General features: G+C 46.8%; 2 protein-coding genes across 2 annotated transcripts in view; both read left to right on the top strand.

Annotated features, from left to right (window-relative positions):
• LOC136584493 (twist-related protein 2-like) overlaps positions 1–19131 on the top strand; it is a 296978-nt gene extending 277847 nt beyond the window's left edge. Inside the window, exon 3 of the transcript XR_010787285.1 lies at positions 19117–19131. The gene's annotated coding sequence lies outside the window, so the exon portion shown is untranslated. The remainder of the gene's footprint in view (positions 1–19116) is intronic.
• Positions 17124–21586, top strand: LOC136584519 (baculoviral IAP repeat-containing protein 5.1-like). The gene is made up of 4 exons (XM_066584319.1): positions 17124–17261; positions 18537–18646; positions 20499–20616; positions 21464–21586. The coding sequence occupies exons 1-4, from the start codon at positions 17124–17126 to the stop codon at positions 21584–21586; spliced, it is 489 nt and encodes a 162-aa protein (XP_066440416.1).
• The last annotated feature ends 4469 nt before the right edge of the window (positions 21587–26055 follow it).

The following is a 26055-nucleotide window of genomic DNA, read 5'->3' as shown; positions in this document are numbered from 1 at the left end:
AGCAGAGCCAGGAAAGAATTTTGAGCAAGCCTGTTGTGAGACGTAGGTGCGTATGACTGAGCTATTGGAATTCACAGCGCTCAAACAGTCAAGTGGCCAAACGCCACTAGTAGGCCTTAAGTGTTTTGCTTCTATTTTTTGAAAGGCTGAGTTGAGACAGCAGACAGATACTGTAGGCAGCGTATATATGTATACTGTTTCCCTGTGGACGGGATGACGGTGGTGATGGGGAGGAAAAAAAAAAAATAGGTCACGTCCCCACAAACAATAAACTAAGTGGTGTTTTTTTTTTTTTTTTTGTTTTTTTTTAATACTCACCTGTAATCCAGCAGTGTCCACCGCTTAATTCTGTGTATGGCACAAAAATCTGACTCTTATATAGAGTCACATGCTCTCCCATCAAAATACTAAGAAGCACCTGTCCGTCTGTGAGCGAGTTACAGGCTCTACCTCTGATCACATGTAGGTGACGTCAGCACAGGTCCTTCAGCCCGAGTGAGGTACATGCTCCCTCACGCATATTAACTTTTTCCACAACACTTCTGCCCTATTCAGCAATTCCAGCAACCTGATTGGGTTGGCTGATTCACCAATCAAACAATCAGGTTGCTGGAATTGCTGAATAGGGCAAAAGTGTTGTGAAAAAAGTTAATATGCGCCCCTCACTCAGGATGTAGGAACTGTAATGTCACTGTCATGTGATCAGGGCCAGAGCATGGTGGTGATATCATCACAGGTCCTTCTCCCAAATGCTGTGCTGCTCGGTGATCCCGGTGTAGCAGAGCGCTGTGTATGTGATGTGCATGTAGCAGAGCTGTGTGGCGCATTGTGGCACCAGAAACACTCGTACTATAATTTCCTAATAATTACTAGTAGACTTTTAAAGGCAAGTGCATGCACAGCTCTCTAAGAATAGTCAGATTTTTGTGCCACGCAACAACTTCAGAGGGAGACACCACTGGATTGGGCGAGTATAATTAAATACACACACCTCTGTTACATCCCCTAACCGCACCACAACTTAGTTTATGGCGCTGTGGGGAAGTGATAGGTTCCCTTTAAGGAACATTTATACAGGCTCTTCATCAGACCAGAATGTTCACTTCCTTGATAGTCAGTGTAAACATGGAAAAGATCAGCTGGCGAATGTGCATATGCTTGTCAGTCTGCTGGTTTGCTCATTTATGAGAGGATAATAATTGTTGCTGGTTGACCTTACATCTTCTCATGTGAACGGGGTGACAGACAGCTGACCAATGACAGCTGTAAGGGTACAAACTATTGCATTACCGGTCTTGTTCATTCCCATAAAACTGATCTACTGCGGCTTGCAGTACAAACTCTGATCTACAGGCTTTGTTAAATCTGTGCTCCTTATATCTTTACAGCAGCCACAGACCCCAATGTATCTTATTTCACCACAATGAAACATCCAAACATGCTAGGAATTAATTTGAGTTTATTATGATAAACAGAAAGCATACTGTAACAAGTATTTGTTAATTAAGGACATTTCGTTATAACAAAAATGTCATGTTGTGCACCATAGCTGTACACTTCTATAAAGACATAGGTAAAAAGTAGAGATGAGCGAGCATACTCGGATAAGCGGTACTCGCTCGAGTAATTGGCTTTATCTGAGTATCGCTGTGCTCGGGGCTAAAGATTCGGGTGCCGCTGCGGCTGACAGGCGAGTCGCAGCGGGGAGCAGGGGAGAGCGGGCGGGAGAGAGGGAGAGAAGGATCTTACCTCCGTTCCTCCCCGCTCTCCCCTGCAGCTCCCCGCTCCGTGCCGGAACCCGAATCTTTAGCCCCGAGCACAGCGGTACTCGGATAAAGCCAATTACTCGAGCGAGTACCGCTTATCCGAGTACGCTCGCTCATCTCTAGTAAAAAGTCATTTTTCCCCTTTTAATATCAGTTTGTTTAGCCAATGATTACATCAAGTTTAAAATAGGGAAAAAACACCAGAATCACTTAATAGGTGCTAGTTTATAAAATTGAAAAGAAAAAAAAATAAAATTAAAAAGTTTTCAATATAGAGATATTGAACTGAGAAGTGCATTAAAAAAAGTTGAGTTCGCCACTTACTGCATTGTTTCCCAATAAGTGCACTGGAGCCATGAGGTTCAACATATGCACAACATTAACTCAGTGCGACTTTAGTAAAAAGTTTTACACAAAATAACCCTAGTTAACTATTAATGGCCGCTCTTCCCTTTTCTCCCACAAACTTCTATCAGAATATCCTGGATTAAGCTTTCTGGCCGCCTCTTGATGAGTTATATATAGTTTCTGACAGTCTTCTTGTGTCTCTTCAACCTTCTGGGTTTCTCCTCTGCTATAACTTGCTTTGGGTTGTTCCTTGAGACTGCTCAGTGGAACATAGTTTTCACTTCTGCACGTTGCTAAAACTTTGGGAATGGCATTGAAGCCACCGGATCCTGATCTCAATATTGTCTCTGTAGTATCCACACCAGAGTCTAGACTTGGCACGTTATTAAGTTCCTTCCTTTCGAGTTGAACTCCATCTGATCCTGTCCTGTTTCTGACACATACAAACCAAGCCGTTGGCTGTAGGAAGTCGGGATTTTGTAACTGAACCATCTCCTTCTTGATAGACCCTTCTTCAGGAATATCTGGTTTATGTTCTGTAATACTGGGAGCGGAACTTGTTTCCTTGTCAGCTAAGAGATCGCTTCTAATAGACAAGTTGGTACTGTCCCAGGTAAACTGCTGGTCAGTGGAGTTCTCACAGAGCACTGTGCTGCTCCTGCTCAGTACCGGAGGTGTTCCAGAAGCCAAAGAGGAATCATGCACTGGAGACTCCAATGGGACCATCATTATATCTTCATCAACGCCGCTTTTCAGAGAAGAGCTACGCCTCTTGGCCTTCAGACTGAATGTAGAACTCCTCTCCCACACACTACCTAGAACTGAAGCTCCAGAAGACAACATATACGTAAATGCTGAATATTGTCCAGAACCATTACTTTTCTTCCTCGCAGATTTGCTATCCAGACCTGAAGTCGGAGTTCCTTCCTCATCTTCACTTACACACAACACATGACTGTCAAGGGACAGAGGACATGTTGGTTGTTTGCTTCTATCTACGGTTCTTGGTAAATACATTCCTTGAGGGTCATCGAGGTCACTGAAGATGGGATGTTTCAGATCCATGAAATTCAAAGCAAAACTGCTCATGGAGGTTGACTGATTTCTCATGGCTGCTCCGAGTCTCACGGAAGATTTTCTGTTTGTTATATTGAAGCCATAACTTCTGTAATATAGTGAGGGTTGGTAAATTACATGGATAGTAGACATATTGATCAATACAGTAGAACAGTGTTATGTATCACAGGAATATTTCAGGTATAAATTTTGCCTAAAGGAATTAAGGGGAGGTCTTTTTCCACAGGGAAACAGTGCTACTCTTCTGCATGGAATATGTCTGGTATTGCAGCTCACCCCAGTTAAAGTGAATAGGGCTGAACTGTTGTACTAGTAACAGCCAATGGACAAGAGTGGCAGCGTTTCTGGAAAGTTTTTTTCCCCTCCTTAAATCCTGAAAACTCCTTTGTGTGCGTCCACATGAGTCGCGTTTTCTACTGCATATATTACTAGATGTAGACACTGCAGTCTATGGATGGGTCCATATGGGGGCCGATTTGCAGTGGAATTTCCACAGCGGGCATTCTGCTACAGATCGGCAGCGGAAAGCCTGTTCAAAACCATTTTTATTGCACATTCCTGTGCGGAATTCACTCCCTCATTAAGAAGAAGTGAATTCCACAGGGAAAACAGTGATAAACATTTTGGGAATCGAATTCCACGCAGATTTTGTGCGGATTATTTCCGCAGTTTTATGGAATGGTAGAGCTGGAAAGGACCTCCATGGTCATCGGGTCCAACCCCCTGCTCAGTGCAGGAGTCACTAAATCTTGCCGACAAGATTTTCAAAATCTCATCCACTTCTCAGCTATATGCTGCGGATTGCCATATGGACCCTCTGCACAGAAATTTCACAGCAAATCCACCCTGGTTAGACCCCTCCTAAGTCTCAGTAGGAGATCCATCATTGAGCCTGGACTGACAGCTGAGTTTCCCCATGCGCTCTCCTCTCCTGCACTTTTTAGTAGTTAATTTATGACCAGAGAAACATGCAGGCCAAGAAAAGGAGAAACCAAATCAGTCCAGTCACACTGACAGGTCTTGTATTGAGACTTAGACTGCATTGCGCATGTACAGTGATAGGTAGAAGCTGCAGAAGAGAAATGTTGATCATCTTTGTAATAAGGTTTAAATGAAACATTTTGCATCAGCTCAAAATACATTTAAGTAAAAAAAAAAAAAAAAAAAAAAAAAAAAAAAAAAAAAACAACATTAAATGCAGACCAATGCTGGCACTTAAGGCTCCTTCTCATTAGCGTATACTTAATTGTGCACGCTTTGGTGCACATATTTGCGCTATGAACAAGGTAGATTTGAACACATCTGTGCATTTTACTGTACTTTTTGTACACTGGACACTACCATGCTCCGATTTAAAAAAAACATTTAGCATAATAAGGTTTAGATAGCTTTTTTTCTCATGGGAGTGCACAGTTGCGTACATCCTATAGGCGTCTATGGGGATCCTTGGTGCGCAAATGTGAACAAAAATAGGAGTGCGCAAAAAAAGAAAAAAAGGAAATAACGATCCCATTTGTGTATTCTGCGCAGAAATATGCCTATCTGAAGGAGCCCTAACTAGAGATGAGCGAGCGTACTCACTAAGGCAAACTACTCGAGCAAGTAGTGCCTTATGAGAGTACCTGCCCGCTCGTCTCTAAAGATTCGTGTGCCGGCGGGGGAGAGCAGCGAGTTGCGGGAGTGAGCAGGGGGAAGCGAGAGAGAGATCTCCCCCCATTCCTCCCCCGCCGGCACCCGAATCTTTAGAGACGAGCGGGCAGGTACTCACATAAGGCACTACTCGCTCGAGTAGTTTGCTTTAGCGAGTACGCTCGCTCATCTCTAGCCCTAATACTTTCACCAGGGTTCCAGAATTTCTCTGTCCTCGTCACCATTCTGACACTGATCATCGGTGTGAGTCATATCCCATGATGCCAGTTTACCTCAAGAAGCACACAAGCAGCGCAGATGCAGCAAGGAACAGCAGGAGGATGCAGATGGCAATGGCCAGCAAGTATGCGATGTAATGTCCGGGGTCCATTTGTGGGGATTTTTCTGTATAAAGACATTTAAATAAGAGTTACTGCATTGCTTAGCAAAAACCAAGGACTATTGTTTTACTAGATGGCAAGAGAGTGCCAATACTAGCAAAGTCTGAACTAAACCAACCACAAATATGCAAAATACGTAATCAAACTGATCAGGTAGCCTAGGTATATTTATTACAGCTTAATGTTCAATAATACTAGTAATCTTTATTTGTATGGCGCCCACTGATTCCGCAGCGCTTTTGAGGCACATGGGGAACAAACAATACGAAAATTACAGAACTGACAAAAGTTACATGTGGTATTCAATTATTTGGAAACAAGGGGGGGGGGGGGGTGATGATACAGAATGACACGGGTAAGAGGTGGAGCAAGGGGGAACCACAGCAACGCAGTGATAACATGTAATATACAGTTTTTTGGGACACAAGCGGGGTAAGGTCACTTGATACTTTTGTGAGGGCGGTTTCAGTCGAATGTAGGAGGTGGAAGCCAGGCCATAGGAGTCCAAGGAGAGAGCTATCAGAAAGAAAAAGCGTGAGGTGGGAATAGACCAGGAGTTCAAGTAGTTTGGAGATGAAGGGGAGGTTTGAGATGGGTCGATAGTTGGCAGCATCAGTCGGGTCCAGGGTTGTTGAGGAGGGAAAAATACCAGAGGTCAAGGGGAGGTTGAAGATGGTGGTGAGGTGGGTAATGACAGCCGGGGAAAGGGACCGGAGGAGGTGCAAGGGAAGAGGGTCGCTAGTGCAGGTGGGTGGGCAAGCAGTGGAAAGCAGTCTGGAGATTTCTTCCTCTGTCATTCTAGTATATAGATAGTGGGTGAGCAATGGATGCAGTGCTGAAGAGTCAGAGAGGTTTTCGATTTTTCTCTTTGAAGTGGGTAGCTAGCTCTCCAGCACTGAGACCTGACACGGGGGACTGTTCTTTCAGGCTAAGGAGAAGTTGAGTGTCGTTTGGGTTTGTGGGATAGTGAGGAGACGAAGGAGGTGAAAAACTTGTTTGGCATAGTGGAGAGCGAGGTTTTGAGCATAGATTTGAAGTGAAGGAAGTTTGGATTTGCGCCACAGATGCTCAGCACACTTAGAGCATCATTGTGTAAAGCATGTTTGAAGCATGAGCCAAGGTTGTTGTGGTCTTCGGTGGATAGGTCAGGGGGGTGGCACTTCATCCAGGGCACTTCTGAGGGTGGTAGAGTAGTGTTCGGAAACCAGGTTGGGTCTTGAGAGGAGAGAGATGGGGGACAACGAAGACTAAGGTCTGGGCAAGCTGCTTGGTGTGGACGGTCTAGAGGTGCAATAGGTGGGAGGGTCTGGGGAGATGCTAGGGTGCCTAATGGAGAAGGAGAGGAGATTGTAGTCAGACTGTGAGGCAACACAGATGCAGAGGAAGATTAGGTTGAGTGCTGGGGGAAGGGGAGAATGATGTGGAAGGAGCAATTTAGAAAGTAGAGAACACCTACTCCTCCACCATGTCTGTCATCCAATCTGTAGATCGGGAGTTCCAAAGGGCGCATTTGAAGGGGGCAGGGAATGGGGGTGTTTTGGCGTGAGTGGGGGGGAGCTTTTGGCAGGGAGTAGTGCAGGGTGGGCCAGGGTTGGGGGAGATGTGAGGGTAGCTATTGTTGTCGTGGATTTCCTTTTGTGTCCAACGACTTACTCAATTTGGAATATTTACACCCTTCCAGATTAATTCTGAATTGATTATATGCGCATAAGAAGATTTCACACTGACACAGGTTCAGCATGTATAAGCTTCCTCAATTCTGCTTTATTGTTGGGCGCGCAGCCTCTTTTAAAGAGTTTAACATATCTGCCCATCTGGGCAGGTCAAAGATTACATAGATACAACGTATTGTTTAATTATTGGATAAGCATCTTGAAATTCTTCCATCCTCCGGTCATCTGTGATTGGCCATCATGTGGTAGACGGGATGAGTGGGTTGTCTTGGACCCACGTGTGGTTCCTTCGATATGATTGGATGTTACATCATGAATTAGTAATTGCCTAAATCTCCCATGTTATTTGCATATGTTTCCAGTAAAATTGCTTGGGTTATTATTGCGGTATCTAAAAGCGGTACTTGTCTTAAAGGGGTTGTCCCGCGAAAGCAAGTGGGTCTATACACTTCTGTATGGCCATATTAATGCACTTTGTAATGTACATTGTGCATTAATTATGAGCCATACAGAAGTTATCAGAAATTATTCACTTACCTGCTCCGTCGCTAGCGTCCCCGTCTCCATGGTGCCATCTAATTTTCAGCGTCTAATCGCCGGATTAGACGCGCTTGCGCAGTCCGGTCTTCTTCTTTTCTCAATGGGGCCGCTCGTGCCAGAGAGCAGCTCCGTGTAGCTCCGCCCCGTCACGTGCCGATTCCAGCCAATCAGGAGGCTGGAATCGGCAATGGACCGCACAGAAGCCCTGCGGTCCACCGAGGGAGAAGATCCCGGCGGCCATCTTCACCAGGTAAGTAAGAAGTCACCGGAGCGCGGGGATTCAGGTAAGCGCTGTGCGGGTTTTTTTTAAAGTCCCTGCATCGGGTTTGTCTCGTGCCGAACGGGGGGGGGGGGGTTGGCTGTTGAAAAAAAAAAAAGCCCGTTTCGGCGCGGGACAACCCCTTTAAATGCGGTTATCTATGTCTGATTCCTACTTCTATTAACAGATGGAAAAATATAGCGTGTTCATGTTAAATAATATCTTGTCAGCAAAGTTTAGGGAATAGAAGTTTCATTACAGGAAGTAGAGATATTGATTAGATGTAAGAACATATATCTATATTTGTATCAGAACAGAAGGCAAACATGGTAAAGTACTGTCAGAATAAAAACAGATTCACTGTCCACTACAAAGATCCACAGTCCAGAATATAGATATATTGGGTTTCCACCACAGACACCATGGTTTTTCCACACAGAAATATAGTGTATCGTCCACGTGGAAAAAATATTGCAAGCAGTTGATTACATCAGAAAGTTGGTCAACCACCTGGGAAAAAAAAGCTTTCTATATAAAGGGTTTAGAACCGCCTGCAGAATGGCATACTGCCCTCTTGGCTACTGCAATGGGCAACAGTGGAGTCCGTCCGCATGGAATCCGCGCTAGGGCTGCATTCAGACGAACGCATATCGGCTCGGTTTTCACGCCGAGCCGATATACGTTGTCCTCGTGTGCAGGGGGGGGGGGGGGAATGGAAGAGCCAGGAGCAGGAACTGAGCTCCCGCCCCCTCTCTGCCCCTCTGCACTATTTGCAATGAAAGAAGGCGGGACAGGGGTGGGGCTAAGTTCCAATAATTAGCCCCGGCCCGCCTCTTCCCATTGCAAATAGTGCAGAGGGGCGGAGAGGAGGCAGAGAGGGGACAGGAGCTCAGTTCCTGCTCCTGGCTCTTCCATCCTCCCCCCCCCCCTGCACACGAGGACAATGTCTAACGGCTCGGCGTGAAAACCGAGCCGATATACGTTCGTGGGAATGCAGCCTAAAATAGAGCGTGCTGCACTCTAAATAAGTGGCAATTCACATCCGCTCAAATCTGCAGAAGTTAATGGCTTCTAATGGGTGAATATTACAGCGAATCCTGATCGCAGTTTCCACACTTCAAATCCATTTGTGTGCAGACGCCTTTACTGGCTGGAGAGAGCTTGGTGGTGGTACAGATAGCGCTGTGTAAGAAGCTACACTGTGCCTATCTCTACAGCAAATCACAAGATGCGGGGAAATAGGCCAAACTAAAACTGAGCTGGGGCCTAATGGTACTGCGGACAGAGGATGTAGATGGAGAGTAGAGCATGACAAAGTAGTAATACTACAGCATACTACCGCATGGAGATTGTTAAGACGAAGGTTTCTCCCTCCAACGCTACAGGCTTTTATCCTCTTCTACTACTTATAAAGCCGTCTGCACACGAATGGATTTGCATTGCGGAATCCTCGGTCGGCGTCTGCCGGAGTAATGCGGGGTCGCCGGCTGGGCACAAGGCCGGATTTGGAATCCCATCCGTCCGTGTGCAGGCGGCCTAAATTGGAGTGAATGTAATAAGCAATGCCATATTAGCGTTCTACTGAAAGATGAACCTTCATGGTTGCTCATTTGAATGATCATTCAATAAAGAAGGGCCTTAAGGGTACGTGCAAATGGGTTGAAGATGGTGCAGTTTTTTTGCAGTAACATCCCTTGTACAAGCAATGTGGATGGGATTTTCTCCAAAGTGTAAAGTGCGCTGTTCATTTAAAACTCACAGCATGTCAATGTATGCAGCAGATGTTATTTCCTCAAAGGGAAAGGAATGAAGTCTGCAATGAACCTGCACCAACATCTGCAGCATCTGAACATACCCTAGCATTTTGTTTCTGCTCACCATCACATTATTAGGGTAAGGCTCTCTGTCCCAGACCTCCTTGTAGTGGCCAGCGGTTGTAACTGCAGTCTGGGGTCTCATTCACAAGTTACAAGCACCGGTCACTACACAGAGTTCAGCACGGACACTTCCGCTGCTTCTGCTCCGACCTCTGTGTATTTGCAGCACTGACAACATGCGCTCGCTCAGCTGATCGGTTGGGGCATGGAGCGACAGACCCCAGCCGATCAACTATCAGTACTATTCTCCCTGGAAAACCCCTTTAATACAAAAAAACCCTACACCAACTCTGCTAATTCCCAGCATCAGCACACTACCCGTATGCACATACCTGCGGCACCTTCACAAAGTGCTAACACCCCATATGCAGCCACCTCTGATGTCTCTGCCACAATCAAGTGGAATTAATCAGCTGAAGTAGGAAGAACAACCAGCCATGGATAAGAACAGGCCTGGAACTGTGGAATGGCTAGGGACCATATATTAATAGTATAATAATGAATGGAGTAATTGATCAAAAAACCTGCATCCAGAAAACAACACCAGAGACTATAACGTGACGTCAGGGTCTTACATACTTGTGACCAAAGTAGGTTGTAGTGCAACATCTGTACTGCTTTTTCGCATAGGAGCGGGTAGGAAATAACATATGTTGATGCTGTTTCTCACTCACGAAAAATTCAATAATGTCAGATTTTTGAGATCAGAGGCGCATAAAACTCCATGAGTAACATGAGCACATTACACTGAGATTACCACCATGACGTAGTGTGCGGAATCACCAACCCCGCCTTAGGCCGTCTTCACACGGCTGAGAAAAATCGCATGAGATTTATGTGTTGCGAGACGCACAAGTCTAGCACAATTACGAATCCTGTTCTTTTGAATGGGGTCATATACCTGAGCAATGTTTTCCAACATGGCACCGCGATGCAAGTAACAAATCGCGGCATATTCTATCGCATCGCATCTCCCATTGTCTTCAATGCAGCCGACGGCAGCATCACGCCAACGTGCTAGGTGCATGCGATGTGATGCAAGGTTTCCCCCCATTAAAAACATTGGGAGAAATTCCGCGGTCAGCCGAGCTGGAGGATCGCTACTTCACCAGAGTGATGCAATGTGGTTTTGTTACAAAAGCACCTCACGCCCACCGCAAAATTGCATGTAGGCAAGCGCAATATTGGTCCGTGATTTACGAGGAGCAAAATCGCAGGAAAAACACATTTACAAAACGCTACAAATAGGACACCTTTTTTCCATCTGAGCACCCCCAAATTTGAAAAACGCACGTTGGCAAGTGCGAAAGTGGACCGAGTTTCTCACCCCAATATCGCGCTCGCCCGTGTGAATGTAGCCTCGTACAAGAACAGGACAAGTAATGTGCCATGTCCCTCTTAGGGTGCCTACCCACTAGCGTTTTTTTTAATCCGCTGCGAATTCACAGCGGTTTTTTTTTCCATTTGTCAATGGAACTTTCTAATGTTAAAAACGCAACGCACCAAAAACGCAAGTTGGAAAAAAAATGCAGCGAATTCGCAGCGGAAAAAAAACGCTAGGGGGTAGTCACCCTTATCCCACCGCATGAGGATGGAATGTCCGTACATTGTGCAATGCAAGTTGCGCCTGAGAATGCTATATAAATACAGTCTCAGGGCTTATTCAAATGTTCCACCCCTTCCCGCCCCTCCCATCGCAAATAATGCCGAGGCACGGAGAGGGGGCGGGAGCTCAGTGCACTGCTCCCGGGTCTTCCAGCCTCCTCCCCCTGCAGAGAGAGACGCCGTATATCGGCCAGCATGAAAACCGAGCCGATATATGGTCATCTGAATAAGCCCTTAGGGGCTTTTTTACATGAGCGTATATCGGCCGCCGTTTTCACAGCCGGCCAATATATACACTACCATCTGAGCTGTTTCCCCCCTCCCTGCCCCTCGCCGGCTCACCTCCTGCCTTCTGGTTGTTTGCAATAGGAGGGGGTGGGATGGGGCAGAACTCAGCTCCACCCCCGCCCATTCCTGGCTATGGAAAAGGGGCAGGTAGGGGGCAGGAGTTTAGCCCCACCCCCTCCCATTGCAAACAGCCAGAGGGGAGGAGAGAGGAGGTGAGCTGGCGAGCGAGAAGAAAGGGCAAGATAGCACAGATGGTAGCGTATATAGGTTGGCCGGTGTATATAGGCAAGCGATATACACTCGTGTGAATAAGCCCTAAGTCTGCTCTCACACAGGTACTTTTTACTGCAATTACTGGGCATTTTGAACACTGTGGTAATCACGGTGACGCATTTGTTCCCATTGCTGCCCAGCACTTTCCAGCTGTCTGCTTTATTTTTCGGTGTTTAGCGCTCCTTATCACCCATCTCAATGGGTTATGAGGGTGATTAGGTGCGAACGTAAGTAAAATCGCAGCAAAGCGCCACAATTGAAATCGCCACACTTTCCCGCGTCCATGTGTGAGAGTGGCCTTAGGGCTTAAACAGAATAAACAATGTTTTTTGCACGCGCACTGGTGTATTGTACTGTAAGCTGTGCTTATTTTCACGTGGCAAACAAAAACGCACCGATTGAAATGGCTAATTAGTCCAATGTGTGTTATTTTTCCTGCACAATTACACATTTTATTTACGCATTTCCTAGCATATTTTGCATGCATTTGCGTATTTTCAATTTACTTCTATTGGAAAGTTGGGTGCTCATACGCGCAGGAAAATGGAGCATGCTGCATTTTGTTTGGCGCAACGTAAATGCGCATAAAAAACACATGAATGTGAATGAACCCAGTGAAATCAATGTGCTCTATTCTCCGTGTATTACACGCGCAAATGTGTCCATGTGAAGGGGGTCTAGGGGAACGGTCACGCCGCGTAATTCACCATGGAAAAATTCCAGATCAATTTTGGCTCTAAAATCCACGTCTTTTTGACGCATTTTTTTGCATGGATTCACATGCTCTACTTTTTGTGCACCAAAGTGTATGAGGGGTGCGCAAATGCACGCACAGTATGCAAGAGGATGCATGAAACACTGGAAAAAGAATACATCTGGACCTCCTTGGACGAATTACCCATTTACAATCAAGGCTTGGTTGTGTCTCAGGCGCAAAAAATCATACCTTGTGCGTGGAAAAAGTACAGTGCATATGTCCGCTTAAAGGAGTGTATTCAGACTGCGTGGTTGACGGATGGTTAAAACAGCATAAAAACTGCAACTGAAAAATCGTTGTTTTAGGCTACCTACATATGGGCGAGTGTGATATCAATAGTCAGAGAAGTGATGTGGTCATTTTGGTTTCTCCAGACCCAGAGGGCAGCTTTAATCTATGAGGGAACATGGAAACGTATGCTGTTTCATGTGTAGAAAATTACAAAAAAACCCCACATTTTTAAAGAATCCTTTAATATAAGCAGAAGTACCTTTCTTACAGTGTTTCCTTCTACACACTAGTATGGAGTTTAGAAGGGCCAGAAAAAAAAACCCCAAAACCCCCAAATTTCAAGTTTTTTCAATATGAAAAATAAAAAAATTGCATCAGATTCACATGAAATTTGCATGTATATTTAGGGTATTAGTGTATCTTGACGCCACCAGAAGCTAGGGGTTTGACAGGTGTTCAATGCAGGAACGCCCCTGTCAGTCCCCTAGCTCCCGATTGGGGCAATTGCGCAAGCTCCTGCAAGTAGCTACAGAAAAGACAATTATAGTCATGCACCCCTCCGGCGCTCCCAATACTTTCCTCCAGTATGCTGCGGGTCAGAGCACCGTTTGCGGCTGAAATAATAGGCATGCAAGGCACCTCCGCTCCCAATAGTGTTCTCCCCCAATGCTGCAGATGTGAGGAGTGTGCGTGCCCCAGCGTCGCTCAGGAGCGGTCAGATGTATGCCCCGCCACCTGTCTCAGCTACCTTGTCCCACCCTGGAGCAGCGCTCACATGTGCCGACCGGCGGCTGTCAGTGCTGGCTTGGGACTGCCTACAGCGGCGGAGCTACAATGCGCGAACGTGGGATGGAAAAGCCGAGGGGGAATAGACTGCAGCAGTGGCCAGCATTGGACAGGGGCCGGAAGGTGGGACAGCGAAATAATAGTGGCCTGGCACCAGGGATCACGAGCAGCTGCGCGATCAAGCCAACCAAGAAGCAGCTGCATGGAGAGCCTCGGTGTGAAGGTACAGGGGTCGGGCAATAAAGAGTGGCAGCGGGTAGGCTTTCAGAGTGGCCGAGAATTGGCCCTGCAACCAGGAGCTTGTATCACTGCTGGGAGCCGGCACACCAGCACCCAGGAGGTTGTATCACTGCAGGCAGGCGGGATGGGAGCCAGCAGCAGAGAAGAGAATATTTGTGGGCTGCTAGAAGCTGGGACGCAAGCATGTAGGAGGTTCTCTCAGTGCCCGGAGGCAGGAGCTGAAAAATCAATTTTAGTGTGCTGAAAGGACCTGCTTGGGAGCAAGCTGTGTAGCCTATCAGGTTCAGGGGGTGTAACCCTGCTGTCACTCTTGTCTCCACCAGGACTTCCTGGTGGCGTCAAGATACACTAATACTTACATAACGCACAAATAAAACAGAGTATTATATATTAGTTCAACTTCTGAGGCTAAGACAAAGCGTAACAATATTATTATTAGGACCTAAAAATTTGTTGTATCCTGCATTTTTGGGTCCTAATGATTAAATATTAAAACAAGGGAATTAACCAGATTCTTTTTTTATTAGTTATTAAAACAACCAAATCTTATCGTGTTTCGAGGACACAGCCGCTTCCTCAGAAAATAATTGACTTGAGTGCAGTGGATGAATAATCCAACAGTCTCCATACTCAGGAGGAGAAGAATGACCTGTCATTTCTGAGAAAGGGGCTGCGTCCACAAAACACTTTTAGATTTGTGGTGTCTGATCCGAGTTACACCCAAAAATCTCAGGCACAACTTTTTATTCATCCACGTGCACATAGACTAATGACCAGGCAATTTTATTTTGTTTCTATGCGTCAGGTTCCAAAAACCTACATGAGGCCTTGCTTTTTGTTTGTAATGGTACCACTTTGGATAACATATCATGTATTGTTTAACCCCTTAGTGACCAGCCCAATGCCTTTTTGCGTTCTGCCCAAGTAGGCTTTATTCTCTGAGGACGTAAAAACATGTGTCCCGCAGAGAATAAAGCCACGTGGGCTCTGGACGTGACAGCTCCATGCTGTCGGTGCCCGCAGGTAGCCTACAGCATGGAGCTGTCATTCTGGGTTGTGGGCAGTCCCCCCCCCCCCCCCCCCCCGTCATTGCGATCGGAGCTATCCAATAAGTTGCTTAGATTCATTCAAATACTGTGGGGTCTAAATACGCAGTACACCCCTAGATGAATTTGTTAAGGGGTCTAGTTTTCAAAATGGGGTCATTTGAGGGGGTTCTTTATAGTTTGGGCCGCCCAATGGCTCTATAAGTGGGCGATGGGGCCTGGAATTTATTCAGTTGTACCCTGAAATCCAACGGGTATTCCTTTCATTGTAGCCCTAGCCATGTGTCCTGTAAGTCTATTAGGGCCACAAGGGGTATGGTTCTGAACACGGGACAAACAGGGGTATCCATTTTGGGGTGAAAGTCTTCATTTATATTTGTGCTGTACAAAAAAAACTGTTTAAATTGACGCCATTGCCCAAAAAATGAAAATAGTAATTTTTTCCTACTGCTTTGCTTAGATCTATTCAGAAATTGTAGGGTTAAAATACACAGTACACCCCTAGATGAACGCGTTAAGGGGTCTAGTTTTTACAATGGGGTCATTTGTGGGGGTTCTCTATGGTTTTGGGCACTCAAGAACTCTACATGTGTGCTATGGGGCCTAAAAGGCCTTCAAGCAAAATTTATGTTCTAAAAGCCACCGACTGCTGCTTTCATTTTGGGCCCTGTTGTGCACTCAGATATAAGATTAGGGCCACAATGGGTATATTTTTGAACACAGGACAAACAGGGGGATCCATTTTGGGGTGCAAATTTGCGCTGTACCACAGCGGAAGATAGCGTGAAAACACTTCCCCGCCTAACGCTGTCTGCGTCATATGACGTGGCTGACGTGTCATGTGATGCTGTGGGCGTGTCATACGATGCTGCCAGCGCGTCACATGACACTGCCGGCGCGTCATCCATTCTACTGCGCATGCGCGCCAGAGCGTCATGCGGGACGTCGGGAGGTGGATCAGGAGGTAAGTATGGGGTCTCTGGGGGGGTCGGCGCCGTGACGGAATACTGCAGCGGAGCCCGTCACGGCCATGGGCACTAGGCCTTAGCACAATTTTTTTTGATCTAGTAGACCCTATGTGGGTCTTCTTTAGTTTACAGTGACATAGCAATGTGCTATGATTAACTTCTACACCACTGTACACTATTTTGACCAATTTTTGGGAAAAGCACAGTGTAAGGGTGAAGTCACACGAACGTATATCGGCTCGGTTTTTACGCCGAGCCGATATACGTTGTCCTCGTGTGCAGGGGGGGAGGATGGAAGAGCCAAGTGCAGGAACTGAGCTCCCGGCCCCCTATCCGCCTCCTCTCCGCCCCTCTGCACTATTTGTAATGGGAAGAAGCGGGGCGGGGCTAAGTTCCGAGAATTAGCCCCGCCCCGTCCCACCTCTCCCCATTGCAAATAGTGCAGAGGGGCGGAGAGGAGGCGGAGAGGGGGCCGGGAGCTCAGTTCCTGCACTTGGCTCTTCCATCCCCCCCCCCCCCCCTGCACACGAGGACAACGTATATCGGCTCGGCGTAAAAACCGAGCCGATATACGTTCGTGTGAATGCAGCCTTAGGGTGCGTTCACACGAGCGCATAAACGGCGCGTTTTTGCGACCAAACGTATATACGTGACCATCTGAGGCAATGGTTTAGAATGTATTCGTTCACACGGGCGATTTTACGGCGCGTAAAAACGGCAACCCGAAAAAAAAAACGGAACATACGCGACCGAAATACGCGCCAACGCATATTTGATGGCCGAAAAGATAGTTTGCAAAGTAGGAACAAACGATAATACGCTTTCTAGCTCTGGTCATGATCCTTGAAAAACGTTCTTTCCAGCGATTAAACGCTGCACACGTGCGAACGTCAATATGCCTACGCTCGAGTGAACGCACCCTAAGGCTGCATTCAGACAAACGTATGTTGGCTCGGTTTTCACGCCCAGCCGATATAGTCGTCTCTCTCAGCAGGGGGGGTGGCTGGAAGAGCCAGGAGCAGTGCTCTGAGCTCCCGCCCCCTCGCTGCTTTCTCGCAATTTAGCCCCGCCCCATCCCGCCTCTCCTCATTGCAAATAGTGTAGAGGGGCGGAGAGGAGGCAGAGAGGGGGCGGGAGCACAGTTCCTGCTCCTGGCTCTTCCATCCTCCCCCCCCCCCCCGCACATGAGGACAACGTATATACGCTCGGCGTGAAAACCGAGCCGATATACGTTCGTGTGAATGCACCCTTATGGGAAAGCCCCTGCAGAGATAATTAACAGCTGTTCACAATGAGGCTGTCCCATTACCATCTCCATAAAGCCTGGGCAGGACTGGACAGAGGTTTGTAGGTTACATCATGCATGGGGCAAAGAAGAGGTTAATGCAAGTTCTGCAGCAGCTGAAGGACTTTAGAATAATGTATGACTATAACAAGAGGCTCAGTACTTTTACTGACTGGCCCTTCACGGAAAACTGCAAGTGCACCCCTGAGAATGTAAGTGCGGCTCCGTGGGGTGCCTTTTTTTCCCCCTCTGCTTGTGGGGGAGATTTGCAGCATGTTCTATTTTGTGTGGAAAATCTCAGATGGCTTTCATGGCAGTCAATGGAAGCTGTCCATCTTGTGATATCCCGTGCAGTGGGCATTGTGGAGGTACTGTGAGAATCCACATCACAGCTCAGCACTGGTGGGTCATGCACTGCACATACGTGCAGGTCGTGATGGAGATAAACTCTGCCCTGTCCTGTGAGGGGCAGAGAGGGAGCGGGAGCTCAGTGCACTGCTCCTGGCCTGCCTCCTCCCCCTGCAGAGAGGAACACCGTATATTGTCCGGAAGTGAAAACCTGGCCGATATATGGACGTGTGAATAAGCTCTGATGCTTTCTCTTTTCACTTCCAATGCTCTGCTGTCAATCCCCATGACGCATTATTACCACACTACATGAGCAGTGGGACTGTAATTGGTGCTGCAGGTGAAATGCTGGCATTCTGTGTTCAACTAAAGTTTTCACTTGAGTGTTGTCTGACTGCAAGCTGGACAGGATTCACACCGGGAAAGAACCTGTTCTCAATGGCTTAATATGAGTCTAAGATAACTGTATCATGTCCTATTTTTGGGTGATTCTTATTTAAGTATATATATATTCTGTCCCTCCCCTATGGTGGCAAAGAAAGCATCACACCTGTGAGTGCTTTTACAGTTTTACCTATTAGAACCACATGTGACTCTTCAGGAATATTTCAGGTGCGTCAGAGGATCACAAGGGTTTCCCATTGATGGGAAACCTCACCTTGCATGGCATGCCAGGGCCATGTGATGTCTTTAAAGGTCCCATTGAAAACAATGGGTGTGGCATTCTGAGAGCGCCAAAGATAGAACCTGCTGTGATCTTTATTCTCGCATGGGTGTAACTATAGGGGATGTGGTTGCACCTGGGCCCAGGAGCCTTTGGAGGCACTTAAGGCCCATCTTCTCCATATAGGGAGCCCAGTACTATGAATAAAGCATTATAGTTGGGGGCCCTGTTACAGATTTTGCATTGGGTCCCAGGAGCTTCAAGTACTGCCTCTGGCTACAAGGAATTAAAAAAAAAAAAAAAAAAAAATCTCTCATGTGAATAAGTCCATTCAATAGAATGGAGTTCACATTCAGTGAAGTTATTTTTCGCAACACACACCTCAAGTGAGATTCTCTTTAAAGGAAAAAAAAGTCACTCTGCAGTTTTTTTTTCTTAACTGTTACTCTGTAGTTTTACTCATGTGTCTGTTTAGATGGCTAAAGCTGGCTTTGTGCACTGCCCAACGGAGAATGAGCCTGACGTTGCTTGCTGCTTTTTCTGCCTGAAGGAGCTGGAGGGTTGGGAGCCGGATGATGACCCCTTGTGAGTTAACTTAACTTATTTGTTTTTGCTTAGCATGGATAAGACATACAAAGGGTGCCAAGTCCCACTCAGGCTTACAACCTGTTAATGACTCCACATGTTATTCAGCCCAGTGGGTTTCTTTGCATCTCAAAGTGCGACCCACTGGCCCAAGACCTCGGGCTCCCCCATCCAGTGTCACAACCTTTTGGGGTACCTAGGGCCAACCAGTGGAATTGACTCTAGGGTCCAACCCTGCAGTTGTACAGTTGTATACACATTAGGTGTGCAGTTTGCTATGGATCCATTGCAGATTTTGATGGTGCTCTTGCTCAGATTTTGGTGCTGACTTTCTGCGCCATTACCACTACATGTGAACGTACCCCAAGATTGAAGACAGCAGTACAACTGAAAGTGAAATGTGAAGTGAGCCTTTAATATACACACACTACATACGTGAAATAAATCTTAGCCCACTGGTGTAACCTAAGGCCTCTCTTCTCCATATAGGGAGCCCAGTACTATGAATAAAGCATTATATTTGGGGCTCTATTACAGGTTTTGTATTGGGGCCCAGGAGCATCAAGTTACACTTCTGCTTTAACCCCTCTGAGTGTGATGTCTTTAGTACGTAGATGCCAGATAGCTGTGACATAGCATACATAAAGTCTGGGAGCAGAGTTTGCTCAATACAGAGTGCTAAATGGCAGCCAGGTTTGGAGATGACCATAGTATCTAAAGGGTTAATGCTGAGGCACCCTCTGTCCATCCTTCAGCTGTAGTGTTCCGGAGGGTCCACTCAGGACACGAGGAGCTGGGAGGGTAAACCGGTCATGGCAACACCAGTTTCCTTCCTGGAGGGCTACACGCGACCTTGGCCAAAGTGCCACTAGGCTGCTTTTGGACACCCCTAGGATAGGGATGGCCAATAAACATTTTACTGAGATTTTTAATTTGTCACGGGTGGTGCCACTGTTCCTTTCCCACCAGTATAGGATATCGGCGGTAATGAGCATAGTCCACACACTGATAACTTTCTAGTACCTCACTTCCTGGGAACTGTCAGGGCCTGGAAAACTTTATTTTAGTAACTAGAACACTTCACAAACTTGCAATGATACACCAATGCAGGCAATACAGAGACAATCTGGGAGGAACTTGGGATAATGCTGGTCCTAAAATCCTTAGGACTTGTATGGAACCACTCCGGGAAGGGGATATACTCAGGATAACACTGGCCCGGCAATCCTAGTTATCTGTCCGGGACCGCTCCTGGAAAAGTAAGGGGCAGACTCACCACAGATATTCTCTGGACACAGTACTTCTGCATGGAAGTCTGAGCTCACCTATGTACTCTCTCACTCTCTACTGGCTCTTAAAATTGACGTCCTGAAGATGCCCCTCTTCCATTCTCCACCACATGAGGGTTAAAGGTACCCCCATGTAGCCGGCACTCAGAAGCACTCCTGATGACCAAACTCTGAAAAAGAACCACTTATCACACCCAATCACTCATATTTATAGACTCCAAACATACCACATGACAGGAGATGGATACATTAACTCTTCATCCACTGTAGCTGTACAATACACATAACAAATGGCAGGACCATTTATTTGTGAACACAAAAAAAAAAAAAATTGGAACACTTTTCTTATGTTCACAAAGCAGTAGAAGTGACATGCTAACTTTACTCTGTGGTTCTCTATGACAACTATGGCAAAGTTGTTGTTTTTTAAAGGTAAATTACTTAGTGTCTCATTTTGTTTTAAAGCTAATGTATTTTTGCATGAAGCATTTGTTTTAAACCGAAGGATCATGTTCTGGTTTCTACAGGCCAGATTTAAACTGTCATGTCTTGGGCTCCTGTAGGAATGAACACGCCAAGCGCTCCGCTACCTGCGGTTTCCTCTCCATGAATAAGAGCACCGATGAACTGACAATGGAAGAATTTCTGCGGCTTGAAGTTTTCCGCATTAAGACGTTCTACGTAAGCACTTATATACACAGACGTGTTACAGCTTCATGTTGTGTAGATCAGGAAGACAGAAAAGTGGTTCTCTGGGCAGCATAATTCGTAGAAGAGATCTGATGGCTTCACAGATCTTATTTCAATAACCAGGCGCAGATTATGGGGCCACACTGGTGCTGATGAAGGGGAAAGTAACACATAGATCTATTTGTATCAGTTTAATGAAATGGAGGAAGAACTAATAACCTATTCATCTGAGCTACACTGAAGCAGCTTGGCAATATAGAGCCTGGAAGTCAAGATATTGAGCCTTGAGCCCATTGCTATAAGGGAATATATCGCCTAGGCTTGGGGCACCCCTGGAGGCAGCCCTATCTGCTGCCTGAGGTGGAGTGCGAAATGAAACCCCACTTTTATTACAGACCTTGAAAGCACCAACCCACTTGAACCATTGTGATGAGTCTGAAGTGACAAAGTAATAGTGCACCCAGTAGTTGATGTCCCCTGTTAGTGGCCCTTCAGCTTGGGCAGCAACCTGACACTACCAGGCATTTAGCTCTGGTTAAGCACCCGCCATGGCTGATGCTGAAGCTGGTGATCATATGCTTGTCATGGGATATCACGATCTGGAAGTTAATAGGAGACCAGGGATGAGTATATTCTGTCCATTTCACACAATCCTGTTCCCACACTTTGGAAAGCAGTGGAGGAATTAATTCCGGGGCATCGGGGGCCTGTCTGCCCTCCATCAGATGATCTGGCAGGGTCTTGCCGTAGAGTTATTGGGGTTTCTAGTATCAATCCATAATATAGGAATGTACAGGAACTTGTACAAGAAACTCACTGTATTCCTGTTCTCTTCTAGCGCAAGTGTTTCACGGTTGTCACAGAATACCTTGATGAAGAAATGACGGCTACAACCAGACGACTATTGGAATACTTTGCCAATCAGCATAACTGCACTTTAGGAATGGATATGGGGATCTAACTACTTAGTCAGTATTTTAAGACTGTAATCCTGACTTAAACGTTCTTCATTTGTACTCGGGATTTACACTAGCGCTGTACTTATCGCAGTAACTTATAGATAACATTAATAAACCACTTTATACATTTTGGAGAGTTTTTACTTCCAAAAACATCTAGCCGTTGGCAGGATTTGGTTACTCGATGAGCATTATGAATCTAGACATGATGTAGATGGCAGGAGGGCCACCTTGCACTGAACTGCTTCTCACTACTTGCTGTGGCACTGGCAATGGCAGTTACCTGCTGCTATCACTGAAGCCTCATGTCCACCGCTGTTTAGGTGTTTGTGTAAATACCCTGTCTTCCGGCAGAGATTGTGAATGCCAGTGTACTGAGCATGCCCACACATCGCACATACAGCGTTGCATAGCGATTTTAAATTTATTTATATTTCTTTTATTCTCTGGTTCATAGCGGGCTGGTGACGTATTGCGTATGGACAGCGTTGCATACACTGCCTATAGAAAAATACAGGGCCTATGCTGCATGGTATGCAAAGAAATAGAGCATGCTGCGATCTATTCCTTAAGTGTATCAACACGCACATACATGGATCAATGAAAGTTCATCGACCCCATTCATCACGCAGTGAAAACTCCCGTGAGCATGAGCCCTTAGGATAGGCCTACAAACATTATGTAGCACACAATGGCTTTGTGTTGCAAACTATTGCCAGGCAATGTGAGTGCAACAGCTTATGGTGAGATCGCTCTACTGCTATTTACTTCCAGAAATCAAACTTTTGCTCAAAACAAAAACCTCTGTCCATACGGATGCAAAGCATTTTTCTCTCAACTGCCTCACATCATTGTTCTTAATGGGAGACCTCACATGGCGTGCATCTAGCACATGGTACGATGCTGCCGTCGGCCCTATTGAAAACCATGTTAGATGCAATGGAGGAAGATAGCACATGATGCCATCTTGCAGTGTGGGAAAAATTGCTCGTGTATGACCCTATTCAAAAGAATGGGGCTCATATTCGTGCATCTCGTAATGCACAAATCTCGAGCAATTTTTCTCATCTGTATGAAGCCGGCCTAAGACTGGATTCTCTGCAGCAGTTCCTCAATGTGTTACCATCAGTCTGCTCACTTCACATATTGCATACTGCTTGTGAGTTTATACAAGCCTGGAAACGAAGTACACGAAAACAATTGCAGAAATGTTGCACTAGTTGCTCAATAGAGTAGTGATCATTACTTTCCACTAGATGGCGCTGCAACTCTAATTCCTAGCAATAGGATAAAAAGGGGTTTTAAATGACAAAACACGTTCCGTTATAACAAATGCCAGTATGCAATGCTGAAGGCTTTCAGAGTAGGAGCATATGGTCCAGCACAGGGGTGCACAACCTCTTCTGCTCAGAGGGTCAGGCTGTCAGATTACACTGCTTCCAGAGGGGGCATAAAAACTTGGTGGTATTCCCAGCTGAGAAATTTTTACAAACGTTACTTTTTCTGGGACTCGCAGCCATTGTGAGAACGAGGGTCCTTCTGCATTCTGGGAAGATCATGTATGACTCCATTATAGGAACAGCCAACACTTTCACAACTCCTCCGTCTAGGCAGGGTCATGATGCTAATATATACGGGGGTCTCAGAAATGGAACCCCCATATAAGAAACTTATAATCGCTCTAGCGTGTGTAGTGTATTTTTGTTAGGTATCATATCTACAAGATTACTTGGTTTCTCACTGATCACACATTATGGATTATTGGATCAGAATTTTTTTATTTAATTTTTTTGTGAAGGATTGCTCAGTAGTAGAGATGAGCGAGCACTAAAATGCTCGGGTGCTCGTTACTCGGGACGAAATTATCGCGATGCTCGAGGGTTCGTTTCGAGTAACAAACCCCATTGAAGTCAATGGGCGACCCGAGCATTTTTGTATATCGCCGATGCTCGCTAAGGTTTTCATTTGTGAAAATCTGGGCAATTCAAGAAAGTGATGGGAACGACACAGAAACGGATAGGGCAGGTGAGGGGCTACATGTTGGGCTGCATCTCAAGTTCCCAGGTCCCACTATTAAGCCACAATAGCGGCAAGAGTCTCCTCCTCCCCCCCCCCCCCCCCCCAACAATTTTTTTTACTTCTGAAAAGCCCTCATTAGCAATGCATACCTTAGCTAAGCACCACACTACCTCCAACAAAGCACAATCACTGCCTGCATGACACTCCGCTGCCACTTCTCCTGGGTTACATGCTGCCCAACCCCCCCCCCCCCCCCCCCTGCACGACCCAGTGTCCACAGCGCACACCAAACTGTCCCTGCGCAGCCTTCAGCTGCCCTCATGCCACCCCACCCTCATGTCTATTTATAAGTGCGTCTGCCATGAGGAGGAACCGCAGGCACACACTCCAGAGGGTTGGCATGGCTAGGCAGCGACCCTCTTTAAAAGGGGCGGGGCGATAGCCCACAATGCTGTACAGAAGCAATGAGAAATAGAATCCTGTGCCACCGCCATCAGGAGCTGCACACGTGGGCATAGCAATGGGGAACCTATGTGCCACACACTATTCATTCTGTTAAGGTGTCTGCATGCCCCAGTCAGACCGCGGTTTTTAATTCAGACACAGGCAGGTACAACTCCCTATTGTGAAGTCTCTGTGGACCGACAGCATGGGTGGCTCCCTGGAACCCACCGGCGGTACATAAATATATCCCATTGCAGTGCCCAACACAGCTGATGTAACGTCAGCTGTAATGCAGGTGGGCTAAAAATTAATTGGATTACACTGTAGGCGAGGGCCCACAAAAATTGGTGTACCAACAGTAGTAATGTACCTGAGAAATTGCCCATGCCCAACCAAGAGGGCAGGTGAAACCCATTAATCGCTTTGGTTAATGTGGCTTAATTGGTAACTAGGCCTGGAGGCAGCCCAGTTAAAATAAAAATTGGTTCAGGTGAAAGTTTGAACGCTTTAATGAGCATTGAAACGTATAAAAATTGTTTACTAAAATTATATGACTGAGCCTTGTGGGCCTAAGAAAAATTGCCCGTTCGGCGTGATTACATCAGGTTTCAGGAGGAGGAGCAGGAGGAGGAGGATGAATATTATACACAGATTGATGAAGCTAAAAGGTCCACATTTTTGATGGTGAGAGAGAACACTGCTTCCATCCGCGGGTGCAGCCTACGTATTGTTTAGGTATCGCTGCTGTCCGCTGGTGGAGAAGAGAAGTCTGGGGAAATCCAGGCTTTGTTCATCTTGATGAGTGTTAGCCTGTCGGCACTGTCGGTTGACAGGTGGGTACGCTTATCCGTGATGATTCCCCCAGCCACACTAAACACACTCTCTGACAAGATGCTAGCTGCAGGACAAGCAAGCACCTCCAGGGCATACAGCGCGAGTTCAGGCTACGTGTCCAGCTTCGACACCCAGTAGTTGTAGGGGGCAGAGGCATCACAGAGGACGGTCGTGCGATCGGCTACGTACTCCCTCACCATCCTTTTACAGTGCTCCCGCCGACTCAGCCTTGACTGGGGAGCGGTGGCACAGTCTTGCTGGGGAGCTAGAAAGCTGGAAAAAGGCCTTGGATAATGGTCCCCTGCCTGCGCTGTACATGCTGCCTGATCTCTGTGCCTCCCCTGCTACCTGGCCCTCGAAAGTGCGCCTTCGGCCACTAGCGCTGTCGGATGGGAAGTTTACCATCAGTTTGTCCACCAGCGCCCTGTGGTATAGCATCATTCTCGAACCCCTTTCCTCTTCGGGAATGAGAGTGGAAAGGTTCTCCTTATACCGTGGGTCGAGCAGTGTGTACACCCAGTAATCCGTAGTGGCCAGAATGCGTGTAACGCGAGGGTCACGAGAAAGGCATCCTAACATGAAGTCAGCCATGTGTGCCAGGGTACCTGTACGCAACACATGGCTGTCCTCACTCGGAAGATCACTTTCAGGATCCTCCTCCTCTTCCTCCTCCTCCTGGCCATACACGCTGAAAGGATGACAGGCAAGCAGCATGTGTACCCTCAGCAGTGGGCCAAGCTGTCTCTTCCCCCTCCTCCTCATGCTCCTCCCCCTCCCCCTCCTCCTCCTCCTCCGGCCATACACGCTGAAAGGATGACAGGCAAGCAGCATGTGTACCCTCAGCAGTGGGCCAAGCTGTCTCTTCCCCCTCCTCCTCATGCTCCTCCCCCTCCTCCTCCTCCTCAACGCGCTGAGATATAGACATGAGGGTGCTCTGACTATCCAGCGACATACTGTCTTCCCCCGCCTCCGTTTCCGAGTGCAAAGCGTCTGCCTTTATGCTTTGCAGGGAACTTCTCAAGACGCATAGCAGAGGAATGGTGACGCTAATGATTGCAGCATCCCCGCTCAGCATCTGGGTAGACTCCTCAAAGTTTCCAAGGACCTGGCAGATGTCTGCCAACCAGGCCCACTCTTCTGTAAATAATTGAGGAGGCTGACTCCCACTACGCCG

The sequence above is a fragment of the Eleutherodactylus coqui genome, chromosome 1 (assembly GCF_035609145.1).
Source record: "Eleutherodactylus coqui strain aEleCoq1 chromosome 1, aEleCoq1.hap1, whole genome shotgun sequence".
Lineage (NCBI taxonomy): Eukaryota > Metazoa > Chordata > Amphibia > Anura > Eleutherodactylidae > Eleutherodactylus > Eleutherodactylus coqui.
This window is presented reverse-complemented; position numbering and strand designations above follow the sequence as displayed.

Coding starts and splice junctions, on each gene's coding strand:
- LOC136584519 (XM_066584319.1), top strand. CDS start 17,124: ATGCATGGGGCAAAGAAGAGGTTAATGCAAGTTCTGCAGCAGCTGAAG. Junction 17,262..18,536: donor GCAAGTGCACCCCTGAGAAT/GTAAGTGCGGCT, acceptor GTGTCTGTTTAG/ATGGCTAAAGCTGGCTTTGT. Junction 18,647..20,498: donor GAGCCGGATGATGACCCCTT/GTGAGTTAACTT, acceptor GGGCTCCTGTAG/GAATGAACACGCCAAGCGCT.